Source organism: Rissa tridactyla, chromosome 9 (genome assembly GCF_028500815.1).
Source record: "Rissa tridactyla isolate bRisTri1 chromosome 9, bRisTri1.patW.cur.20221130, whole genome shotgun sequence".
Lineage (NCBI taxonomy): Eukaryota > Metazoa > Chordata > Aves > Charadriiformes > Laridae > Rissa > Rissa tridactyla.
The window spans coordinates 2,433,646-2,456,984 of record NC_071474.1 but is presented as its reverse complement, the minus strand read 5'-3'; the positions used below and the strand labels follow the sequence as shown (position 1 = coordinate 2,456,984).

Genomic DNA, 23,339 nt, shown 5'->3' with positions numbered 1-23,339 from the left:
GTTTTGTCAGAGTTGGGTTGATGGTTGGACTCCACGATCGGAAAGGTCCCTTCCAACCCAGGTGATTCTGTGACTCTAATTGTGGGTGTTCGGGACAAAGTTTCCATGAGTCCAAAACGCCATCAGAGTATCTGGTTCTGTTTGAGATACACGTTGCTGTTATTGTACGCAAGCAACATTTTCTCCTTTTAATAATTAACTGAACACAACATTTATGTAGCCCTTAGTTGGAGTTGGAATGTCACAAGCCAACCGTGGCTTGCTTGGAGTTTGTCAGTTTAATTTAACACTCGATTTCTTATATATCTAGTGACCTAACAACTAGTTTAATCACAAAAAGAAATGCAAACCGAGCTGGCTACAGAGCAAGACAGGAACGACAGGCCTCAGAAGCCGTACGGACTGTTTCATATAGGTAACAAAATCCATACCAGAGAGCGTAACAACAACATCTTCTCTCCAGTTCAGAAGAGCAGTGGTATTGCAATGAAAAGCCTTGTAAGACCAGGAAAATCGTAGCATGTTTTGGCTGTATTTAAGGATGGAGTAAAAACTACCCAAGCTGAACGTAAAAGGTGCCTGAGCCGTGTTTCACCAGATACAGCATCGTAGCCGACTCCGTTGTGCCGTGGCTGACACTGGAATTGTGATTTCTTCAGTTCTGTTTACTTTAAAGGTCTTTTGCAGCCTTTGGAGTGTTTGCTGGGAGCCTTTTTGGATGCTCTTTGCTAACGCGATGCGCTTTCCTTTGCGCTTTCTTGCAAATATTACAGCCGGAAACTGGTCCTTGCGGTTTTCACTGAAGCACTGTCATGTTTTCCTTCAGAATCGTCTCTCAGAATTCATTTACTGTCTAGCTGGATGCTCTTGGGACCGTTTTTACCTGGAAGAGCCGCCACGTCTACCCACAGTGCATTAACTTAACTGCGGAGCTGATGCAGAGCGGTTCCAGTTCAGCACTGGGGTACCAGGAGTGCCGGGCCCAGGGCAAGCCGACAACTTCAAAACCGTTACAAAGATTTAAAACCCAGATGGGAATTCTTTTGTTGTTGCTGAACAACGCCGTGGCATACAAGGAGAAACTAAGTGAAAGACAGAACAGCTTTCAGGTTTCCTTTTCCACTAATGCCCCTTTTATTCATTTCTGTAACATCTATTTTGTAAAGAAATTCCGGAGCCAAAACCAAAGCTTTTCCAGAGAAAAAACCAACCGACTCACAGAACAAAAAACAAGCTGCCGGCAAAGTAAACTTTGATTTTAAAAATACAATACAATACTCTTTAAGGATCATTAAAGCTATTTCCTAGTATCCCCCAGCCACATTTCCTACCGCGGTGAAGGGTGCTTTTTCAAAGCACAGATGGCGCCTACGAACAAGACGCACATTTACGACAAAAAAAAGTGTTTGAAAGAGTTCTTCATACGTCAGGAAGATTTGCACCAAAATATTATCTGCGCCAATGTTTTGCCAATCTTAGGCAGCAGCAACCCGGCTGCCGTCCCTGCGGGACGGCGCTGCCAGGCCCACCTCCGACTGCACCGGGCTCCTCGTTCTTCTGCTCAAATCCCACTCGTTTGTCCCGGCAGAACTCGCTCGGCGCTTCCTGAGACTTGTTCTCCTCACTCTCTACACCCAGAGCTGTGACTCTTTCCAGGATGTATTTCCTCTAGTCCAAATCTCCTCCTACTTGTAGCAGGTTGAAGAAGTGAGTGTTTCCCCAACTGGTAATTGTGATTCCTGGGATAAGGCATATTTATGGAAATTTAGCTGCTGCCACTTTGTAAAAAGGCAGCAAAGAACTTCATTTTTTATTCATATAATTTTCTTAAATTGGAATAAACTGTCATATGTATATCACACGTATAAAGAATTGGTTTTATAAAGTATTCAAGTGCATTATTTTCTTCACTGTATTCAATTAATTTACTCTGCACTTTTGCCATTTATCGCTATTGCACAATAAATATTTAGAAAGGGGGGGGAAAAAAAAAGTCGTCTTTAGCTACCAAGACGCAAACATGGAAAACTGTTCCCTACTTGGAAGGAACCACCTTCAGTTCCCTATTACAGCCCTCTGTGCTGGGGAACAAGAAGGAGCGAATGGGAGGAGACGGCAAAGTCGCGGCAAGGCCCGGCAGCTGTTTTGTATCGCTCAGTTCGGAAGAGATGGCCCTGGCAGGTGTGTTGCCTTGATTATATCCCTGTAAAAGGAACATTTCTTCTTAAAAACAGGTATTTTACTATGGCGGAGCTACTACTCAGTCTTTGTAGGAGAAATGCTTTTCAAACTAGTAACAAAGCTCCAGTTCTATTTCTTAAAGAGTTGAAAACGCTGCAGTTTTCACCCAGGAAATGACTTACTACATTCCCAGAAGCCTATTATTTTAGCTTTGCTTAATCTTAAAAGAAGAGGCAGCAAACGTCAAGAACCACTGAGAAAGTGCCTTCGGAATTTAAAACCGTCAAATAATTTATGGAAAGCCACTGTCTCAAGACTCACAAAATTTATTGACACGAAAAAACAGACATTGGCAAAGTCAATTTCAAAATTTCCCAATAAGATTGCTTAACACGGCCTATTTTCAGATTGATAAGGACATGCTCTTGGGGAAACTACGTGCTGTCTCCCAGGGTACGGTGGGCGGGCAGGCGGGAAGGCCCCCAGCAGGGGCCACCGCTTCCCGTTGATCTGCTGACCCTGTCTGACGGGTGACTGTCGCAGAAACGGAGACAGGGCGGCATTTACCTTTTCTCCTCTCTCCCTCACCAGCCTACGCCTTCCTCCCTGTTTTCCTAGCGCCGCGCGTGTTTACGCTCTCCAGTGAGCCTACGACTGCGTGCCTGTGCAGAAGGTGACAACGTACTAAATCTAAGGACAAGGGAGTTTTTTCTAACCCTTGATACCACCAAGCATCAATTTGAGACTTGTACTCTGGTGCCTTCTCATGAACATACAGGAGCACAAGCCTGTAATAAACGCACCAGGTGACAGCGTGGGGTTTCTGAAATCATAGCTTTTAGGTATTTGGGACAGAATTCAGCAGCAGCAGGTCTGTGCGTTCTGCTGGGCCCCGGAGGCCAAGCCTTGCGGAAGGTTTGGGCGGAGAACTTCACCCCTGGAACAGCAGCAAAAAGCTGTCTTGCGTTTAATCCCAAATTTAGTTTCTAATGGAAACCCACGGAGTGTGGCAGAACACCTGACTTTCCCGGGAAGGACCCCGTACTTACAGATGTGAACCGCATTCAAAGCCTGGGGGCCATTTTTAATAGCTTTGGCACTCAGCAGGATTAACCTTGCAGCCTTGGCACAGCAGCCCACAACAGGGTACAATTCAGCAACTTTCTCTTCATGGCTCATATAAATCTGGTTTGTTTTAACTAGTAAGTCAGCTCTAAAGCTCCATAAAACCATCAAACAGGCCTACATCTAAAACGTTGAGTTTAGAATTAAGTAGTCACGTAACAAGCACCAGCCATATGTAGAAAGATAACTGGTAGTAAATTTGTTTATTTAAACTCAAAAGAGGAAATAACAAAAATGCTAATTTGAAAAATGTAAACTAATTATTATTTCCTCTAACTGCATGCATCACCTTCCAAAATTCTCTGAGATCAGAGAATAAATGAACACTCAGACCAAACCGCTGTAACCGGGGGGCGTTGTGGAATGTGTTACTACAGTGATGCCAGGAATCCGTTAACCAAAGTAAGCAACTAACGCTAAATGGGGCTTTTCGCAATAAACACTCATTGCAGGAAAAGATCGCTCTTTTAGGGCTGCTCTGTCGCTTACAGCTACGAAAAGAACTTAGTTTTCTTCATCCGAGGAGAGACCTTCAATTTCATCTCTGTCTCCTCCGATTGCCATCCAGAAGGCTTTGGCCACCTAACAATAGACAAAAAAGATAGGAAAGGGAGAAAAATTCCCCTCAAGTGACTGAAGATTTTGCATTTACCATCCAAAACCCAGAAACGGAGCAGCAGCTAAATCTAGCAACCGTGTTTCTAGGTACAGTGCTAATCCTCTCTGAAGTTAAGCAATTTCAACCCGGAGACAATAATTTCGAATTCACAGGAGGCATACGTGATACAGAACTTGAGCTAATTAAGGCATGATTCAATTTTCCTTGAGATCAAGGCTCTTCCACTGACTTACGCGGAAGCTGGCTCACAGCCTCACTGACGGCAGGGCCTTCATTTCACAAATTTTGCAAGGGAAAGCTTTTTCTGGTGTTTCAAAATTCCAGGTTTGTTATTCAGTCCTTGGGAGATACCAGACAGTCTCCCCAGGGACTGGGCGCTTTGTTCTCGTTACTCTTAACAATGGAACTCTACAGGAGAAGTAACTATGGCTTAGACAGGAAAACCCCATTTTTAATAATTTCAATGCCAATTTCAAAACCTCACCTTTTCCGCGTGTAGTTTTCTCTGTTCGTGAGGCAACGTTGCAGCTTTATCTGTGGAAAAGAACAAGATTTAGGTCATCAACCTCAGGAGTGAGCAGGGAGAGCAACGCCTATTGCAGCTGGTTTTTGGGGACTAGCAAGAAACTAGTTTAAGATCATAAAAAAGGAATCTTATTTAGTAAGAGCAATTGCAATTCTCAAACACCAGAAAGCCGATGCTTCTGAGCACGCTGGATTTCATCTCAAACATTTGTAGCTTTAAACTGCAAGATTGGCACGCAGTTGTAGAAATTTTTAAAAAATAAAAGTCTGCAGGTTTGTTTATAGAAAACTGTAGCGTTAGGTGACAAAATCAGTGTGACCGCAGCCAGCTGAGCAATTATCTACTTCTTTCAAGAGCACTACCAAGATGAAGGGCAAATGAATGAAAAGATCAGCTACTTATAAAGAACCTCAGACAGGAGAATAGGAATTTGTACAAACTTCCCAACTCCCAGGCTGGCTTTCGTGCCTTCGAGTGATGAGAATAGGTGATACAGCTCAGTACCGCTCTCCCCGGTCCGTTACCTTTCATCTCTTTCAGCTTTGAAAAAAGCCTTTCAAAGTTCTCCAGGTCACCATCTCTCGTGGTTAGGCTGGCTAACTCTTGAATGTCCATATCTAACACGGGATCTGAAATAAATGCATATAGGTTGGTTTAGGGTAAATTATTCTGTTGCGTCAGCAGGTACGAAAGCCTTTCTGATAAAAAAGTATTTTAACACCTGCAAATCCCGTTTGCAAATTCCACCCCCCTATAGGAGGGAAAGAAACATTCGATTTGCTGCTTGTTCATCATACAACTCATGGCATCATTACGGGTAATTACTTTTGATACATTACATTGCAAGAATGGGTTTCAGTTCATCCAATATTTAAGGTTTCTTGCTTATTATAGAATGATCTGTCTAGGAACAGCCACGGAGTAAATTAAGGAGTAATGAGACTACGCTACCCAACCTTTGGAAGATCTCTACATACAACGTGTAAGAAAGTCCCATCTCCTGGAATGGTGCAATTATTTAAGGACCTGTAGCTTAAAACACCCAAACAGCTTGGGACTGACTCAAGCAGCGTGCGCTTCACTCACCTCCTGCTGGGTCAAATGGTAATGATTTTTCTCTGCAACCACAAAGCTTCAAACTTTATTCTTATAAAGATGTTTCTAGATATACACAATATACACAACACACGCATCAAGATTTCACAAAATCAGATCTGAATGTTTCCAGTTTCTATCCAAACCTGGGCCCGTTTTTTCAAGAAGGAGAACACCTAAAGACGAAAGAATCGGCCTCTACTGGCTCTGGCAAGCACGTTTATGCCATACTTTTCATTGCGAAAAATCCAGTGGTTTTCTGGGACCAACCCAGCCAAGGGTGCCTACTCCAACGCATCTGCCAAGTGGAGAAAGAGCTTACCTACGATGTTGTCAACCTCAAGGCTGTTTGTGCTAGCTCCATCTTCTCTGTTGTCTAAAAGGGATTCTTCTCTGTCCGCTGATGATGGATTGGCCTGTCAGAAAACAGACAGACATTAGAGTATCCAATAATGCACCTGAAAAGCATCAGCAGCAAATCAGGTGCTTCCTGTTTTGACTTCAAAAACTGACTATTTATCTTAAACTGTTCCTTGTGCCAAACCTGTACCACGTGTATTATGAAAAGCAACGCTCTACATAGGTCCTACATGAACGTTTTCTATAATAGTTTTGTTGTTGTTTTTTAAATAACACTTTCAAGCAATAGTTTTTGTTTAGCACAAAATATTGCTCTTGGATGTTACTGAAAAACAACATCTTGAATGGAGCTTTTCTCTTTCCTTGGGTCCAGTGGGGGTAAAAATATTGTCTGGGGTAAAATATTGACACAGTGTGGAAGTCAGTGTGATCGACACCCAACACTGAGCGCACAACTGGACATCTCCAGGTAAAATGGTGAGTTCTGAGGCAATGTCCTGAAAAACAGCAAGCTCACAGCCATGAGGCGACAGCTCCTAGGAACAACTGTCTCAGGAGGACTTGTAAGAAAAAAATGCAGACAGCTTTTCAGGCTGCAGAAATATTTCCTTTAAAATACATTCCAACAGGCTGTGAAGCATCCCTTGAGAAAGAAGGAAAAAAAAGCCAGCTGCCACCACCACCACACCAAGTGTCACAACAGGAAAGAGCAACGTGAGAAACAGTACGAGCAAAGAACAAGAAATAGGAATTACTGTTTACTTCTGTATCTTGGTTCTCTTCTGACCCAGTGCTACAGTTCGCACCTGCTAATGTACTGAGAAGACCAAAGCCCTGGGTCCTGTCTGAAAACAAAACAGCTGTTAGGTTGAGAGAAGATGCAATATCATCGCAAACAGTTGTAACTGACCAGATGGGATAGAGAATATTCCGGGGAAGACGCACAGTGCCCTGTAAAACTGTGTCAGTGCACTTGAAAATATTTTTCAAGCAGAAATTTTTCATATTCTCTAAGCTTTTTTGAAACTATATTAATAACATTTTTTTCTGCTAAATATTACCAACCGGGAATAGCTGTGTGAGCCACAAGAGACGTGAGCTCTTTTTTCTTCTTATTTGAAGTCACTACTCGGTTAAGATTTGGTCTGGCGAATGTCTTCTGATTCCAAACAAGGCAGTTTTCAAAACGCAGATGCAGCATTTGCTGCTACAGACGCTCAGCGGACCTGGTTTCACCGTCCATGGGAAGCAGCGCTGCGTTTGTGGTTAGGTAAAGGAAATGCAACAAGTGCCTTTGCTTAAACACGTATTGTCTAAATAGGTTGAGCACTACACTCGTGGCAAAGGCAATTTTTAAATACCTAGTCCGGAATTCACAGAAGGACCCAGCCATCAAATCCAACGTTTCTTCACACTCCAAAGTGCTTTGGGCTTTCCACATCTGCTAACCTGCTGTGTATTTCAATGCTATTTTAAAAAGCCAACCTAAAAAAAAAAGTAAATTCAAACCTAAAACTAAACAACCGTCTAAGACAATAGATGCCATACAGTATTTTTAAATTAAACTAACAGTATTTTTAAAACTTTATTTTTTTAAATAAAAATATATGCATAATATTATGAGGTGGTTTGTTTTCTAAGCCATGTTTTCAGCTGGCCTGGCGCTGAGTAGTAAATATTTGCAGTTACAAAAGGGGCTCAGGAGATTCTTCTGAAAGTCTTAGTATTTTAGTCAAGTAAAAAAGAAATAACGTTAAGTTTTGTACTACAAATAGCCAGGAAACAATGACTTGTGCCAGAAGAAAGATTAATATTACTTTTTTTAAAAAAAAAGTGTTCTAAATTATTACACTAATGACTAAGCTCTAGACTCAAATCTTGAGATGATGTAATTTTTATGCTCTGGCCAAATTTACTTGCCATTTATACAAAATTTCATTTTGAAGAGTTGAACGTGTAACTAAAGCCATCGGCTATCTAGAAAACATGTAAACATGTCTTCATTAGGGAATTACTAAGACCTCATTTCCTGTTTAATAACCGTCACTGTGTACTCAGGCCAATGCGTGTCCTGCCCCAGCCCTCTTCTCCCCTCCTGCTCCCCCCCAGCAGGTATTTGTTTCAACTGGCTCATTCCTACAGTTTTACTGCTTTAACAGATCAGTCGCCAACGGTTTGGGAAGAAGTGAATCAGTCTGGCCGAGTGAATTGCCTTAGAAATGTTCAGTTGCAAGACATGCGAAAGCCCGTGAAGTCCGCCAGCTAAACTAATGGGCAATTGAGTGATAAAAGATCGGGACGTGCAACCCAAAACAAAAAGTAGCTTCCCCAAGTTTCAGCAGGCTGAGCGAAGAGCTGTCTTTTGGGAAACTGTGCAGATCGACATTTAGCCAGCTTCTGAGTCATCTGAAGCCAGATTGGCCACTGCAGTCCAGAATGTACTTGAGAGAGAACATTCCCACACTGGCAGAGGGGCGGATGAAGTGACCTAATCATGTACCTCTGTCTTATCTATGATTAGAGTTCCTCCTGTAAGAGAAATGACAGTGGCTCCATCCCTGCCACTGCCACATACACATCACCTCAGCCAGCGTAATTACAAAACGTTGTCCCAGTTAGAGAGAAACTGGAATCTACAGCAGGGATCTCTGAAAAGCAGCTATTTGTTTCTGGATCCGTGGTTAGGGAGGTGGCAGACATAACACTTGGTTGCAGGCACACCCTTGAAAGAGCCTTCCTATAAACTCTTTTTATTGGATGCAAAAGTTACTTCAACTTCTGGGTGCAATTCAGGAAGTGGGTGATGCCTTACACAGTGTTCTTACAGCATCAAAGCCAAAAATTATCTCACTCCACTTATTGTAACAGTTGGTGGCTCCATTACACTGGAGTCCCTACGGTTTCACAGGTGTCACCCATCAATAGTTGTGGAGCTCTCCTACGCTGGGCTCTGAGCATGGCTTTGAGATTCATATATGCTCGGTTCACAGCAAAATGTTTTCTGCTGTCTTTATCCACTATCCCACCATAGTCTGGCTAGCTGACACGTGGTGATCCTGACTTCCATATAAAATTGGAATTAAAAAGTCAAAATTCAGAATTTGTTTGAATACCTAAGTTTCAGTAGTCCCCCTATATCAGGTTAAATTGTTTGTAAAGAAAGCCAGGCTAATTAGGAGCCCCACCCTTGGTAACCAGCTTCAGCTGGGATCACTAAAGCAGGTATTTAAGCAGGACAGTAGCTAAGCAGCCTCTCTCAGAGGGCAGTAAATTGTTCCTCTTCTTGTTGCCTCAGTCAGCTAGCTCTGCTCTTCAGGGGACAGATAAGGAGAAGCGCAGTGTGCTGCCTTTGGGGGGAAGATGTGCCCTCCTGCGCAAGGGGAAGAAAAACACCCGATTCTCAGATTGAAGAGAGCTCTGAGGCCTGGAGAAACAACAGCTTCGTACCACCTACAAAAGGGAACTGCCCTCCAGAGACTCTCAGGTAACACTGCTTGTTTTTCTTCTCATGGAGACAATGCTGCTTTATTTACTCACAAAGCACATGGTATTACTTTATGTAGAAAGATTTATAACTTGACTAGGTTATATTTAACGCCTATTTTTATGAACTGGTGTGAGAATGAATGTATTTAATGATTACAGAAAAAAATTAAAAGGTCAAGAATTTTCTTAATAGGCGTGTGACAAAACTACTACACAACTTAAGGAGAAGTGTTTGGGGTTTAAGGTAAAACACCTTAAAATAACATGGGTTTAATGCTTGTACTTGAAAAATGTCATTTCTGCTCTGTCTGTAAACTTAAATTCTCATACAAACAAATAGCTGAAATAAGGCAAGGCTGTAATGCTGGCTGTTTGGATGGCTACACTTAACAGCGTTATAAGCATTTACCACTACACAAATATACTCTATGAAAAATCTTCCCATGAAGTATGACTGCGTGGTTTCTAAATGGCCAGCAGGTAATTCAGTAGAAAAACTAGAGTTTGATTTACGTGGTGGCCAGTTTCCAGGATCAGGGGGAAGTTGAAACAAAAGATACATTCCAGGTCGTAAAAAGTTTTATTTTAAGTTAAATGAGCTCAACAATCTCCCTTTGAAGGCACAGTCAGGCTGCAACAACTTCCAAATATAGCTCACTTCCTGAGGAGTCTGTAGTAACGTGCATCAATGCTGTGTGCTTTCTGTACTGTGGTGATAGAAAATCTGGATTTTCAAGGAGTCTGACCTTTAGAGAACACATTAATGATGCACAGGAACTTCCCCTGAAGAAGAACTGAACATGTGACTAAGTTCTGGTCTTCTGTAATGTGGCATCAGTCAAATGCAGGAAATATACTGTTAAGAAAACCATTTTAGCACCAGTGATATAACTTTACACCATCTCAAATGGCTACCTATTTCTCTAGAATGACTACATTAAGTTAGAAGCCACCTTAACCTCATTCTGATGTGGTATGAGAATTACTCAATAGGCTACGTTAAAAAAAATAAAATTGAAAAAGCTTATCGGTTTAGTAATTCTCATCCTAGTTCCGCTGAGTCCCGGTAACCATCTTGCAGTTACAGGAACTAGCTGAAGCCTCTCAGCACTTGATATCGTTACACAGTTGAAAGACGTAGGAAGGAAGAAGCCGTAACAGTGGAAAATTGCACATCAGGGAGTAGACAGACATTGGAAGGTTGCTAGCTCGTGGGATGAGACTTTCTGAAGTAAGAAATGTAAGGCCAAGCACTCCACAAGAGCTTAATCTTCCTCCATTTCCTGCAACAGCTTGTGTTATTAGAAAGGTAATTAAAGGTTTTCAAGTAAATGGAAGCATCTACACTTGCAGTAACTCTGGGCTAGCAACAGCATTTCCTTTTCTAATGACTCTAATCCTAAAGTGGCTTTTCCAAAATTCTAGCTCTAGCTGATAATCAACTGTCTGCAGGAAGTTACCTGGGGTTGCCTGTTTTTTGCACTGTTTTCAATAAATTCTGTGGTTTCCATGTGCTCAGGTGGGGTTTTCTGTAGGAAGACAGTCCTTCTTGCAAATGTCCTTCAGCAGACATTTGAAATCACTTCTTTGACAAATCTCATCTCTGCACTTGCTGTTCTCATCCCTATTTCAAATACTGTTTTCAAAAAAATATAACAAATTTGGAATTTAACACTTACTACTTCTACACTAAACCATGTATAAGTTTTTAGACCAAGCTGATAATGACTAACTATTTGCTGCTAGAGCTTGATGGAATAAGCTTTAATGTCTCATGGAAATTTGAAGAATTAGCGGAATATTTCAATTCAAGTTATTGGTAGAGAGCAAGACAAAGTACAGAGGGAACAGGAACAGATGCTGAAATGGGGATCAATCTCACCCATTGCCTGTAAATTTCTCTATGCATCAAGGGACAATGAAAGCAAGACCTGAAACCCTACTATTGTAGGCTTTCGTGTAAAAGGTTGAAGAGCGCTGTAGTTCTCTGTACTGACGCAGTGGCACTAGCACTGCAGCTGCTCGGTTTAAACTTTTGCTAAAAATACTAAGCCCTCTAGGCCTGCATTCTCCTGAATTCATGTAAGAGGAACCTGTGTTACATACCGCTTTTCATGACTACGTTGGACCACACATTGGCGTTCAAGGCTTGTACAATTCGTTTCACTCCGGTGGACTCCGGAAAATCATCTAGACCAAAAGACAAAGACATTGTATTCCTAACAATTAGATCAAAAACCACTATGTGCCTGAAAGTGAGGAGGTGTGTGTCTGAATGCCTGCCCTATCTTATAACAATAAATAGAAATGACTTGTTTTGTTAGGAAACACCGATTTTTCTGCCTTTGCCTCATGAGAGGCCAAACAAATCTCAATCAATGCCTCACTTCTTGGTCTATGCTTCCAGGTATTATGAACTGTGAGCTCTCAGCTTTTTTGAGAGAGATCTAAATTCTGAGTGGGGTTTTGTTAAATATTTAGCATGAAGCCTACATTGCTAAATAACATACAAGTAAATTTAATAGTAATAAACAATTTTTAAGCTGCTGTTAAAAGCACGGCATCTTTTATCCCAAGATCTTTCAGAATGCTGCACGGCATAAAAATACATGCTAGAATTACTTTTTCTTCCTCTAGAAAGTAAAGAATTTCAGACAAATATTTAAAAAAGGTGTGATGCTTGTTAAAAATTAAAGTGATCACTGTAAAGCTATTTCCATAACATCTAACTCTGAATGTTCCAGTAATCCTGTGAATTACAGTAACTTGAAAGACTAGGAAAAAGCATTATTTGGATTTCAACTTATTTGCTGAATGGGTCTGACACCACTTTGTATAAAGTCAGTTTTCCCATTTCCTCAGTTTAGTCAACTTCCCACATTTGTGCAGGTCTCACAAAGCAATAGGGAAAAAAACAAAACCCCTTTGGATACAAAAATGTGATTGCTTAAAAACCAGACTCTTTTAGGATGACTCAGGACAGGTGCTATAATTGAAACTGCCTTTAAAAATGAATTTCAAGCTCTCTCTGACCCCTTAGATCGAATATTTTGCCCTCTATAACACTGCTATTTGGTTTTGTATCAGAGTCATTATCAAGAGTCTCAGTTTAGAGTTCCTGTCCTTGCTGCACAAACAACTGACTGATGGCATAGCAAGAGCTCCAGTTCATTTGTGATAAGCTGCCAGAAATGTCATAATTTTTAAACAGCTATTGGCCCAGTATGTTTACTGTGTCCATTTTATCTTTTGTAAGTAATTCATACAGCACGTTTACAGGGTAAATATATTACTTACTGGAATACATTTCTTCCTGTGCATGAGTCACAGTGAATCAACTACCATATTAAAAATCCAGGAAAGAACATGTATCTTAATACTCCAAAGATTAACATACTGAGTTCTTATTATTCCCATTACTTATATTATTTAAATAGTAAATAGCTTGTTCTTTACAACAATTATTCAATAGGGAAAAAAACCAAACCCTTGACTTCATGTTACTAGTATTTCCTTTTAAAGCATTTCCTAAGAAAACTTTAGACTACAGGGTAGCAACTTCCAATTGTTCTGGTTTCTATAAATCAAGAAATACGTGTATCCCTCCCTCCCTGACTAACGAAGTGCCAAAAAGAAATGCATCTTTAAAAATATGGTGGGGGGAAGAAGGGGGTTCTTAGCTAGTCAAGATAGAATTTTAATCTAGGCCTTTAAAAGGGGGGAGGAACATGAGTTCTAGCTTAGAAGACCTTTAGACTAAATTATTTTTGGTGACAGCTATGTACTTGGTGAACCTGAAATAGAGCAAATGTTAGTGACTAATTCCACTCAAGCCTGGAAGTGGAGTTGGTTATCTCATGTTGGGTCTATAGAGGTAAGATGTAAACTCTCTTTTTTTTTTTTGGTATCACTGGAATAAGGAGATAAGGCTGATGCCGATAAGGCTGTCCGGAAGTGCACAGTCACTTTTCAAGAGTGGAACATCACGCCTCACACTCCTGGCTTTGCTTGATGGGTTTTTTCAAGTTATAAACATGTGGTCAGCCAGTGATTTTGAAACTGGTTTATTTCCTGTGTAACAGTGCATGCTATTCTAAAATGTTTTCAACAATCTCCCCTTTTCAGCCTATCATGTCACCATTTGAATAATGCCTATCTTCTCTTGGGATGTACAATAGTTTTTAAAGTCTTTTTTTAAAAAGACAAAGAATTTTCCTGCCCTTGTGCATCTCTCTGGTTCTTGTTTTTCAGATTTATTTCCAAAGTGTAACATAAATGCTTCTATCAGTACAGTCCTGGTTTAGTGCCAGAAAAAGGAGCAGATATTATTTTTATGTAGGTGCTACATAAACAGCAGCTGTATTTGGGAGGAGGAAAATGGAATTTCTTGGAGGAAATAACCACCTCCTCCTGACCTTTTATGGCTGGGACTAAGCCTCACCAACTGGGAGCATTCCATGCAGTAATAACGCAGCACATAAATAAAGCTGTGCCCCTTGCAATTGTTTAGAAGATATTTTGGTCTGCTTTTCCATTCTAAAAATTAAAACAGAAGCAGCAGTCCTACCATCTTCATCAGGCAGTTCCTCGGGGCTAAGTTCTACCAGTTCAAAGCCATGCTTGATGCACCATTCTTGAGCTTTCTGTCTGTTAACACCTAAAGTTGGGAAACAAAAACGTGTACTAAATATACACATTTGAGACATACCAGCAGTTGAATCTTTAGCCACGTTTTATTCCCTCAAAGTTGCTTCCTTATTCTGGATTGTATGGGGGGGGGGAAGCAGCATATAGTAGCTGGCATGGGTCCTCCATTCACTTTGTATTTGATTCCAAAAACTCCAGTTAAACAAATCTCTCCTTTGAATTGTTTTTTTTCAAATACCATAAAATCAAATGGCTTTGCAGTAGGTACTCAAAGGGAAATGTAACTGAAGTGCCACAGTGAATGAAGACTTCTGTTAACTCCAGGTCTGAATCTGAATTAAGTTATGGGGATATATCTGCTTGCTGTTGTATTGCATATACTAATCTAGAACCAAAGCTAGCATGCATATTTAGTGTCCAAATGGTCAAAAAAAGATGAATGTATTTTCCACTGTAGTCAAGCAACCAACAGTCATCCTCACTCTTCACCAGAGAGGATGATGTACATTCATTAATACGAATAGCCACTTTGCAGCGCATGCTGGTATACTAGGAATGGGATACACAGAGCTCATTTTAAGCAAGCTTGTAAAATTCTGATTCAGTTTTAACCATGACTAGCTTAAGACTTCTGATCCTAGTCACGAGAGTAAGCTGGTTCTCAATCAAATCTCAAGCCCAGTCTCACACTGATATTTTGAGAAACAATTGTGTTTATTTAACTAGAAAATAAATTATTATGCAAGGTTAATAATTCTAAGTCAGTTTGGAATTTTGGGTTTCATACCATTTTCAGATACTCTGTTACAAACCAGGATCATGACTTCTGGTAACCACTCTTCTGTCAGGGGAAGCCATTCAGAGACACTATCAAGTCCAGATTTCTAAATGGAGGAAAAAACCCAAAAGTTCTTTGGAATACATCCTCAAATACTTTAAACTAGTTTTAAATCATTAGATTTATTATTAGAATACAATGAAGTAAGAAAATACGCTAGGCTGCATATCAAGTCTGTTTAATACACTTGTGTTCTAATCAGAGAAGCTGACTTATACACAGCTTCCTTCTGATTCTTGACTTACCTTACAGATGAGTTGATCCTACTGCCTTGGACCTCCCTTTCATGCTTAATATTAATTATGCAATCCTAGTGAAGATTAGGAAAGATTTTTACTTAAGGCTAGTTGTGAGTATTTGATTTTAAGCGTATCTTGGGTTTAAGGTGCAGCTACTCTATCTTCTATGCTAAAGTGGATGTTATGGGGGCTGGTGAACTACTCCCATTGCTCTGGTTTATTCTGAGACAGCCCTGAGATGTCTAGTTAAAGGTATCTTTGCAGAATGTGTGGTATGCGCCCTTTCCCATCTGTGCTGAAAAACAGTTCCTTATTTAGAGATTTTTTTTTTTATCTTGGAATCTTTCTGGCTTTTGCTAAAGCACTGTTTTCACGGCTGCCAGCTTGGTAGAAACAATTTTGGGTAAAATGATAGCATTGAATCTCACATTATCGCCTTCATTCTTGGCTATCCGAAAGCAGCCTTTCTGAACTAGCATCAGCTAGGAGTAAAGCTGGAGGTGGTGGACTGGAGGAGGATTTGCCTAACTTAGTGGCATACTGGCATCCTGAAAACCTCTCTTCCAACTGGAGTATGATAGTAAAAGGGAAGGAAACTGCTTCCATTGATAGCAGGCATAATTTAACATTGATATACTGACAATTAATAGGACAACCTAAAAGGAATGGATGGCACAAGATGAAAACAATGTAATTTTTGGTTATCACTGTGATACGGCAACTGTCATACACATAAAGCAATATGATGAAACAGAAGAGTCTTACTATTGTGCTGTCGAAGTACACAACAAATGCTTGCACAGATTCAGCAATATCTCCAGTAACAAGAAATGTGTTTGGTACTACACAGAGGTGAATATCTGCAGAATAGTATTTATTATCTATTGTCCAGGGGTAAAAATTCACTCTTCCGCTTGTAGTTGCACCCACAGTAAGGTCATCTCTTCCTGTGATACCTGCATAAAAGAAAATGAATGAGACTGATGATAAAACTAGCACCAAGAAAATAATTTGTCTAGAGAAGCTTAGTACAATGCCAATACAGAGCCATCTTTACTTCCTATAACAAAACAGTACATATTTAAGATCTTTAAAAATTCAACTCAATTTGTTACTCTGTCCCAGAGTTTATTATTAAGCTTTCAAAAGAGTTTTTTCAAGAGTTTAGTTGCAAAAGAGTTTATTTTCTAGCTTTCAAAATAAAATACAGTACAGAAACGCGTCAGAAAGCAAGGCTTTTTTCCTGGCTTGAAATGCCTTTTAAAGGTTTAGCCTCAACACACTACCTGTAAACAGGATTATGGAGAGAATACCTAGACTTTATCACAGCAGAAACAAACCTTGCGTGTTCGTTCAGATGTGAAGAAGTGTTTGACTGTGACCAAAACCTGAAGGTAACTAATGAAAAAATAAACCAAGTTACTACAATTTGGTTGTAAATCCCATTAAACTCCATGCAGGAGTTCGACAATTAAAATCCAAGGCAGTAATTTGATAATATAATGTTAAACACTGCCCCTTCATGTGCTGGTAGCAACCTTCACAGCACACACTCCCATAGCATGACAGCCACCTGGTGGAGTTGAATTATAGCTAGTAGCACAGCAGCCAACCTATACCTCACTGGAAAGGGACACTTTATCTTGGACACTTTATAACACAGGTCAATTATACATTAAATCGACTGAGTCACCTAGAATGTATTTGAGCATAAGAAGAGTTACTGAAAAAGAAGAATTAAACTATAAGGGTTTTCAAAGGTCTTAAGGGTCATATTTTAAAGGTATTGAGACACAACCCCTGGAGATGCTGGAACATCCCCAGATAGTTGTAATTTGAAATTATGTGTATCTTATCAATGAAAAGGCAGGAAAAACTCATTGCCAAGATTGCCATAGAAAGGTCCAATAATTTTTGCAACTAACTGCAAAGTCTGAGAAATCTAACTAGTAACAAGGCAGCACAGAGGAGAGCTCTAAACCAGAAGGATTATTTGCAACAGCGAGGAGAGGACACAGGGAATCTGAGGGAGAAATTTGACCTTGGAAACAGAAACCTGGGAGGGAATCTCCTGTCAGGGTTTCTGGAAAAGAGAGGGAACAAAAAAAGGGGGGGGGGGCGGCAGTCACTTTGCAGCAGGTATCTCTATCCTGTCTGTATTAGCTGGTATTACGCTCTACTGACACAAAGCAAACACCTGTGCACCCGTCTTCCAAGGAAACACAAGAATAGCTTTCCAGTTAGTTTTAAACCCAAGCTTTTCAATTGAGGCTGCACAAATACATCAAGTCTACTCATTTAAAAAAAAAACAACACCCAAACCCCAAACAAAACAAACACATGTAATTAGTAAAAAAGATCATCAAATAGCAGCACGTCACTTCACAAAATCTATAGCTTTCATGTACATATTCTATTATAATAAAGGCATTTTGGCAGATGACAAGTTTGGGGTTTTTTTTCTGCTATGGAACAGGAGCTTTAAGAATGACTACCTGGTAAGTGCTATATGTGGTATAATTTAGTTTGGTATCTTTGGTAAACAGGACTCTAATATGTGCAAATTGCTACTAGACTAGGTTTCTTTTAAATGTGTATTAGGGCCAATGGAGGTAGCTTTTACTCTGCTTACATATAATGGGACAAAATTACAGTAACCAGGAGAGGAACCAAGTAAGGCAGACAATGCCACTCTGCATGTCCAAAACACAGGGATGCCTTTTCTTTCTGGAATTACCTCTGCCTAGCTTTTCAAATGCAGGAATAATCTTAATTTTCTGCCCTGGAAACCAGATGTTTTGTTTGGAGGTTTTGAATGCTAAATAAAATGTGGTATAAATTTCCCTTCACTAGTGTTTTGACAGTCAAATAACTAAATAAAAATCAGTTCTAAGCTAATAGAATTGCAAGTCAATGCCATAAGAAGCTAAGAATAAAGGAGCCCATAGAAATTATTGAAACACAGAAAATCGGCAATAAGACTCAAAGCCAAAGGGAGGAAAACAGGGAAGGAAAAGGAATTCAGTTCAAAAGTGACTCTGAAGTTAGCCACCTGAGCAAGAATACAAAAGGAAAGAATTTCGTAGAAAAGATTTTCAAAAGCTGATATGAGAGAACTTTCACGTTTGCTTTGTAAGTGATTTTTTTTTTTTCCTTACAAAAGAGTTCATGGATAAATTTAGGCCTCAAAGTACTGCTAGAAGAATGAGGATGTGTCCCACTTCCCATTATATGCTACTGTTCCTGTATTTTAAGCAGTCGTCTTTCATCCCATTGTGCTTCTGATTACCCAGCATTCACCCAAAGAGATTTTGCCAATCCCCTGTGAAATTTCTCTCCCAGTAAAAATGGACGTTGCACACTAAATTCAAAGGACTGCAGGAACTTTCTGAAAGGTTTCAGACTTGCTATGGCTCAGCCTGCATGTAGGATTGTAACAAATTACTGCAAAACAGCCTGATTACTCATGGCAGGAAACTAAATGCAGTTTGGGTATCTTGTGAATAGTTCTCTTCCACAAAAGTCACTTAGACCAATTAGCTTTTGGCCTTCAGAGTAAACAAGCAGAGACTACAAAAGAAATATATGCTGCAACTCAAACTGAGTTGTCAAGGATATATTCCATGATGGAACTAGTTTTAAGGATTACATATGCTACCTGTGGTTTCCAGAAACTTCTTTCCAAGACAGCCTGTATTTTAATGAAAACAGTAAATTCAGCCAGAATAGTTTCATATCTCATTTAGAGAATATTCATCTGCATAAACCCCATTAAGTTTTCTTTGGATACAAGGATAAATTTCTAGAAAATTAGTATGGCAAAAGGAGGTGGCTTGTCAAACTTACCTCTAGTGAGTTACTCATTTTTAATTTTAAACTCCCCAGCCATTGAAAGTGTCAGTGGTTTGCCATCCAAAGAGCCTGGAAAACCAACTGACTCACTCTTTGACCACAACAGTAGGCAGGCCTACTGGGCTGACTTAATTAGCTTGCCTTTTCATAGAGCAGAAGTGGCTTGTTTGGATGACAGGAATGCAAACAGATTCCAAATGCATCACCATTAAAGAGTACTAAAAACATGTACGGAAAAGTTCATGCCACAAAAGAACATTGCTTAGTGTCATTCAAAAACATGATTTAGAGTTCAAGATCCTCTCAGAAATACTGCAACTGCTAATGCTGGACACTTACTGAAGTAACTTTAACAATCTTACCGATAACTGATGAATACTAAGACACGCTGTATTTCAGCGTCGTACGCTTCTGTATGGAAGCACTTGGGAGCAATAGAAGCTTCTTCATCTACAGTGCATTGTTTGAGGCTAGGGACCAAACAGACCATTTCCGAGCCAGTCCCAGTATCATCCTCAGGACGCTACCTCCTGCATACAGCGGCACTCTTCACCTATGCCACCTCCAAAGCCCCCGCACTAATGCCAACCTACACTAAGATGACCACATCTGTTGGACATGGACAATTATCTTTCTCTAGTTTATCCCAGTTCATGACTCACTTTGCCCATTTTCTATCAGAAAATCATTTAAGAACACAACAGCAACTGACACACGAGACTGGTTCATGGCTCGATCCAGTAACTGATAGTGACTGGTATCATACAGCTCAATGAACTTCCAAACTTCTGTGGAATCTGTCCAGATGAAATGGGTTTTTTTTTACTTTCAGTCAGTAACTTATGTTTTTCAGCAAATTCTATAGTTGTGTCCTTTCTTTACTCACAAGTATCTATAACTTTTAATAAATTGGACAAAATTCTGACCAATACTTTTGGAAATTAATTTCAGATATCCATTTACATAAATTTTTGCTCATTTTACTGATTTAAACTTGTTGACTTTTAATTTCATATAGACAAGACAAAACAAACAACGGTTCAGGAGACAAGGAAGAAGACATGTCAAAACTGTAAAACCTAACGTGCATCCCTTTTTGTAATACAGAGGCTTAGTAAGTATTCTGTAAATGCAAGGCAGCAAATACTTTTTCAAAAGAACTGTAGATGAGAAATAATATTTCAGAAAAGAGCTAAATAATAATCAAAGAACCAGATGTAGATTTCTTGCAGCAGTGTTCCCTGTTCTCTGATACCCAACTGTTATTTAATCATTTCTACTGTTTTTTATGTTTAACAGTAATATTTCTTCAGAATCATTACAACTCCTCTATGCAAGTTGTTGTTTTTTTTTTCCAAAGGGATTAAGGTATTGATCACTCTTTCAGGTGTTTTTCAGACCGAATACATGCCATAGGACTGTAATTCAGTTTTCTGCAATGCCCTAAATGATCCCAAATCCTCTTGGTTGGTAGGTACACCAAGTAGCTCTCACATTCTGGGCCTTGAGAGCCACCTGGTGGAATACACCATAAAAAATACTCCTGTAAATTACACAAGGACTAAAGAGAACTCAGAAATATGCCGTGGGGGAGGAGGGGAGTGGTAAATAGTCAAAACAAGAGGCAAAAAAAAATATAAAATAATCACATCAGACAGTATTTTTTCTGTTGGCTGGCATTTTTAAAAACTAAAACAATCTAATTTGCTGTTTTAATTTGTGATAAATATATCTATGAAAAGCCAATCCTATTCTATGCATTCTAAATAGCTTTGTTTTGCCAGAGTATCTAATGAAATTAAGCATTCGGGGCATCCCACAGAAACGTGAAACAATAAAAATATATCTAGCAAATGTACCACAATATTCTTCTCATCCTCAAGCCATTTCCTACTTAACAGGATGAAAACGCTGGAAAATGCCTTGTAATTAGCCTGGAAGGTTATGGCAGGCAGCAGGAGAAATGGGTTCTCATACACCTCCAAACTTCTACTTATAAAATTGGTTTGCCTAGAAAGAGCATGTACCAGGGAAATGCGGCAACACAGTGGCAAAAGCAGTGATAATATTGATAAGGGCTTTATTTCATATGTCTGTTGTAGACTCACAACCCAATTGCTATATGGATCCTACCAACCAACATGGTATTTAAGAACATATTTAACCATATATATATTGTATCGAAAACACTGTACTGCCTCAGAGGTGTTAATATAATGGTCTTGTTCTCAGCATTGAGCTAAACCATTATCGAAGAATGCCTTTAATCTGGCGTGACACTTTCGTGCTGTGAAAACACAAGTTCTGAGACTTGTACCAGCATTTTGTTTCAACCCACCAAAAGCCTTCAGCCCAGTCACAGCTGCCTTGTCCTTATCAGTATGTTCTTCAATGTTTTACAATGTTTGTTCTGCTTATGCTTCTGGATCTGATGTCATTTCATTTGTTATACAAAGCAGGAACTTAAAATTCTCATGGTATTTATTTTAGTAAATGATCTTGATTCTTTCAGGAAGATTTTAATGTCTATTGTAAAGCAACCCAATTAGAGGACACACAGACTATCTATAAGACTCCAATTTTGGTACTGGAAAATAGCGGAATACTATACATTTCAATGTAAGTACTATTTAAAAATATATATATACGAAGTTAAGTTTTAAGACTTTTTTTAAGATTAAATAGCATTTCTGTGAAGCTTTTTGCTCACCTTCCTTTTTTACTTGCTTAATTTCACTATGAAAAATAATCAAAGAAAACCTACGGGAACCTTGAATAATTCTTTCCAACTTGCTTATATCTTCCTCAAAAATAAGCAACAACCAATAATAATATTCTTTGGTGTGGAATCATTTAAATAATTCAATATCAACCCAGCTGCTTTGACAGAGTAGCCTTTGACTGCAGACCTTGTACTGTTATTCTTGTTTCAAAACGTGGTTTAATGAGATGGAGTGAGCCAGTCCCCGGGGGCAGCCCTCTGCTTTAAGAGGTCTTTAAGTAAGATCTTACTCGGAAACAGCTGAAAACAAATCCAGAAAAGGGGGTGGGGGCGTTTAAGTTACACATTGTAGTATACACATCAAACAGTTAATGACAGTTCCCTAAAAAGCAAGGCTGTACTAACAAGCTGTAATGGCAAAACCAGCAAGATCTAAACAGCTTCTGCCTGGAATTCCCCTGATTTTAGAACTACTAAAAATTCCACCAAAGTTTTCTCTGCTGTCAGGTCTTACTCTCACGTTCCCTTTTTCAAGCCATAAAAAGAGGAACTGGGTTCCAAGAAAACCACTTTCTACAGAATGAATCCTATGTACTTGAGATAGCGATCTACAATTCTGACAACTGCAGAAAGGAAGAATTTTTTTAGCTTTCCCTTTTTTGTGCTTCTGCATTGGGACAACAAATAGTCTAATGCATGAAAGCAAGCCTGAGTAAAATGCATGAAAGCAAGCCTGAGTAAAGCAAGAGTTCAGACCCACCAGGAATTTCAGAAATTCTACCATCCGCAGGGTCCAAGACAGTCTGTTCACTTCAAAAATGGAAAGATGAAGCCAGAGGGGACAGTATTTAGTTTCCTTTTGTTTTCCCCTTGCCTGTACTCCTGACCCACTACAGTTGCTCTGGTGTCCCCCCTCTTGTTCTAGGGGCTGTCTGGGCCACTGACATGTCCCAGTGAAACAAGGCCATTTTTGCACTCTGTGTGAATGACCAGAATGGCCAGCAGCAAAACTTATGGTCTTGTGAATCTGTTCTTTGTTTCTTATTGAACAAAGTATTATTTTTATTCATTCTCAAGGCAATTCTGAAATTAGTCCAGGTATGACAGTTTATTCACACTTAAGACATGGCAAGTGGTTGGTGGGTAATAACGCGTTTTGGGATGTGGGGCTTCCTTTTTTCCCTCTGTGGGTTGTGGTGATGATATCGCTTGCTCCTCAGTGTTGGAGGGTATGAAACACAATCTGCAGCCCTATACTGTCTCTCGAATAGCTTGTTTCCTTAAAGCACTACGGAGGCCCCTGACGCCCTCCTCAAGGGCAGGTGGTTAAACGCCACAGGCAGGGGGCCGGGTGGCCGCCCTGAGCCGGCCGCTCAGGGGACGGTGTGTGAGGGGAGGAAAGGGCCCCGTCGGGGCTCCCTGAGGGCCCGGCCTGGGGGTGCAGAGCTGCCAGGCCGAGGCCTTGCAGCTGCGGGCAGGCCGGGGCCCCGCGGCTGAGCCCGTCTGGGCCCCGCAGCGCGCCGCAGCGACAACGACGACTCACGTTTGACGAGCTCCTCGGCCGGGAAGCCGGCGGCGCAACTGGTCACCAGCGCGAAAGGGCCCGCCGCCGCCATGGCGCCCGCCGCTGCGCCCCTTCCGGCCCCGCC

At 40.3% G+C, this 23,339-nt stretch overlaps 1 protein-coding gene across 3 annotated transcripts; it reads right to left on the bottom strand.

Annotated features, from left to right (window-relative positions):
- Positions 1-1,011: 1,011 nt before the first annotated feature.
- Positions 1,012-23,339, bottom strand: AAGAB (alpha and gamma adaptin binding protein). 3 transcript variants are annotated; one of them, XM_054213514.1, is made up of 11 exons: positions 23,234-23,339; positions 15,882-16,072; positions 14,827-14,923; positions 13,960-14,049; positions 11,499-11,582; positions 6,669-6,751; positions 5,869-5,962; positions 4,976-5,080; positions 4,410-4,459; positions 3,796-3,888; positions 1,012-2,203 (listed from the first exon to the last, which is right to left on the bottom strand). In XM_054213514.1, exons 1-10 carry the CDS (start codon positions 23,304-23,306, stop codon positions 3,811-3,813), a joined length of 945 nt encoding a protein of 314 aa, XP_054069489.1. In that variant the 5' UTR covers positions 23,307-23,339; the 3' UTR covers positions 1,012-2,203; positions 3,796-3,810. The 3 variants fall into 3 exon arrangements, with proteins under 3 accessions (XP_054069489.1, XP_054069491.1, XP_054069488.1); XM_054213516.1 differs by lacking the exon at positions 1,012-2,203 and adding an exon at positions 16,457-16,514 and having other exon boundaries at positions 2,492-3,888; positions 23,234-23,318; XM_054213513.1 differs by lacking the exon at positions 1,012-2,203 and having other exon boundaries at positions 2,492-3,888.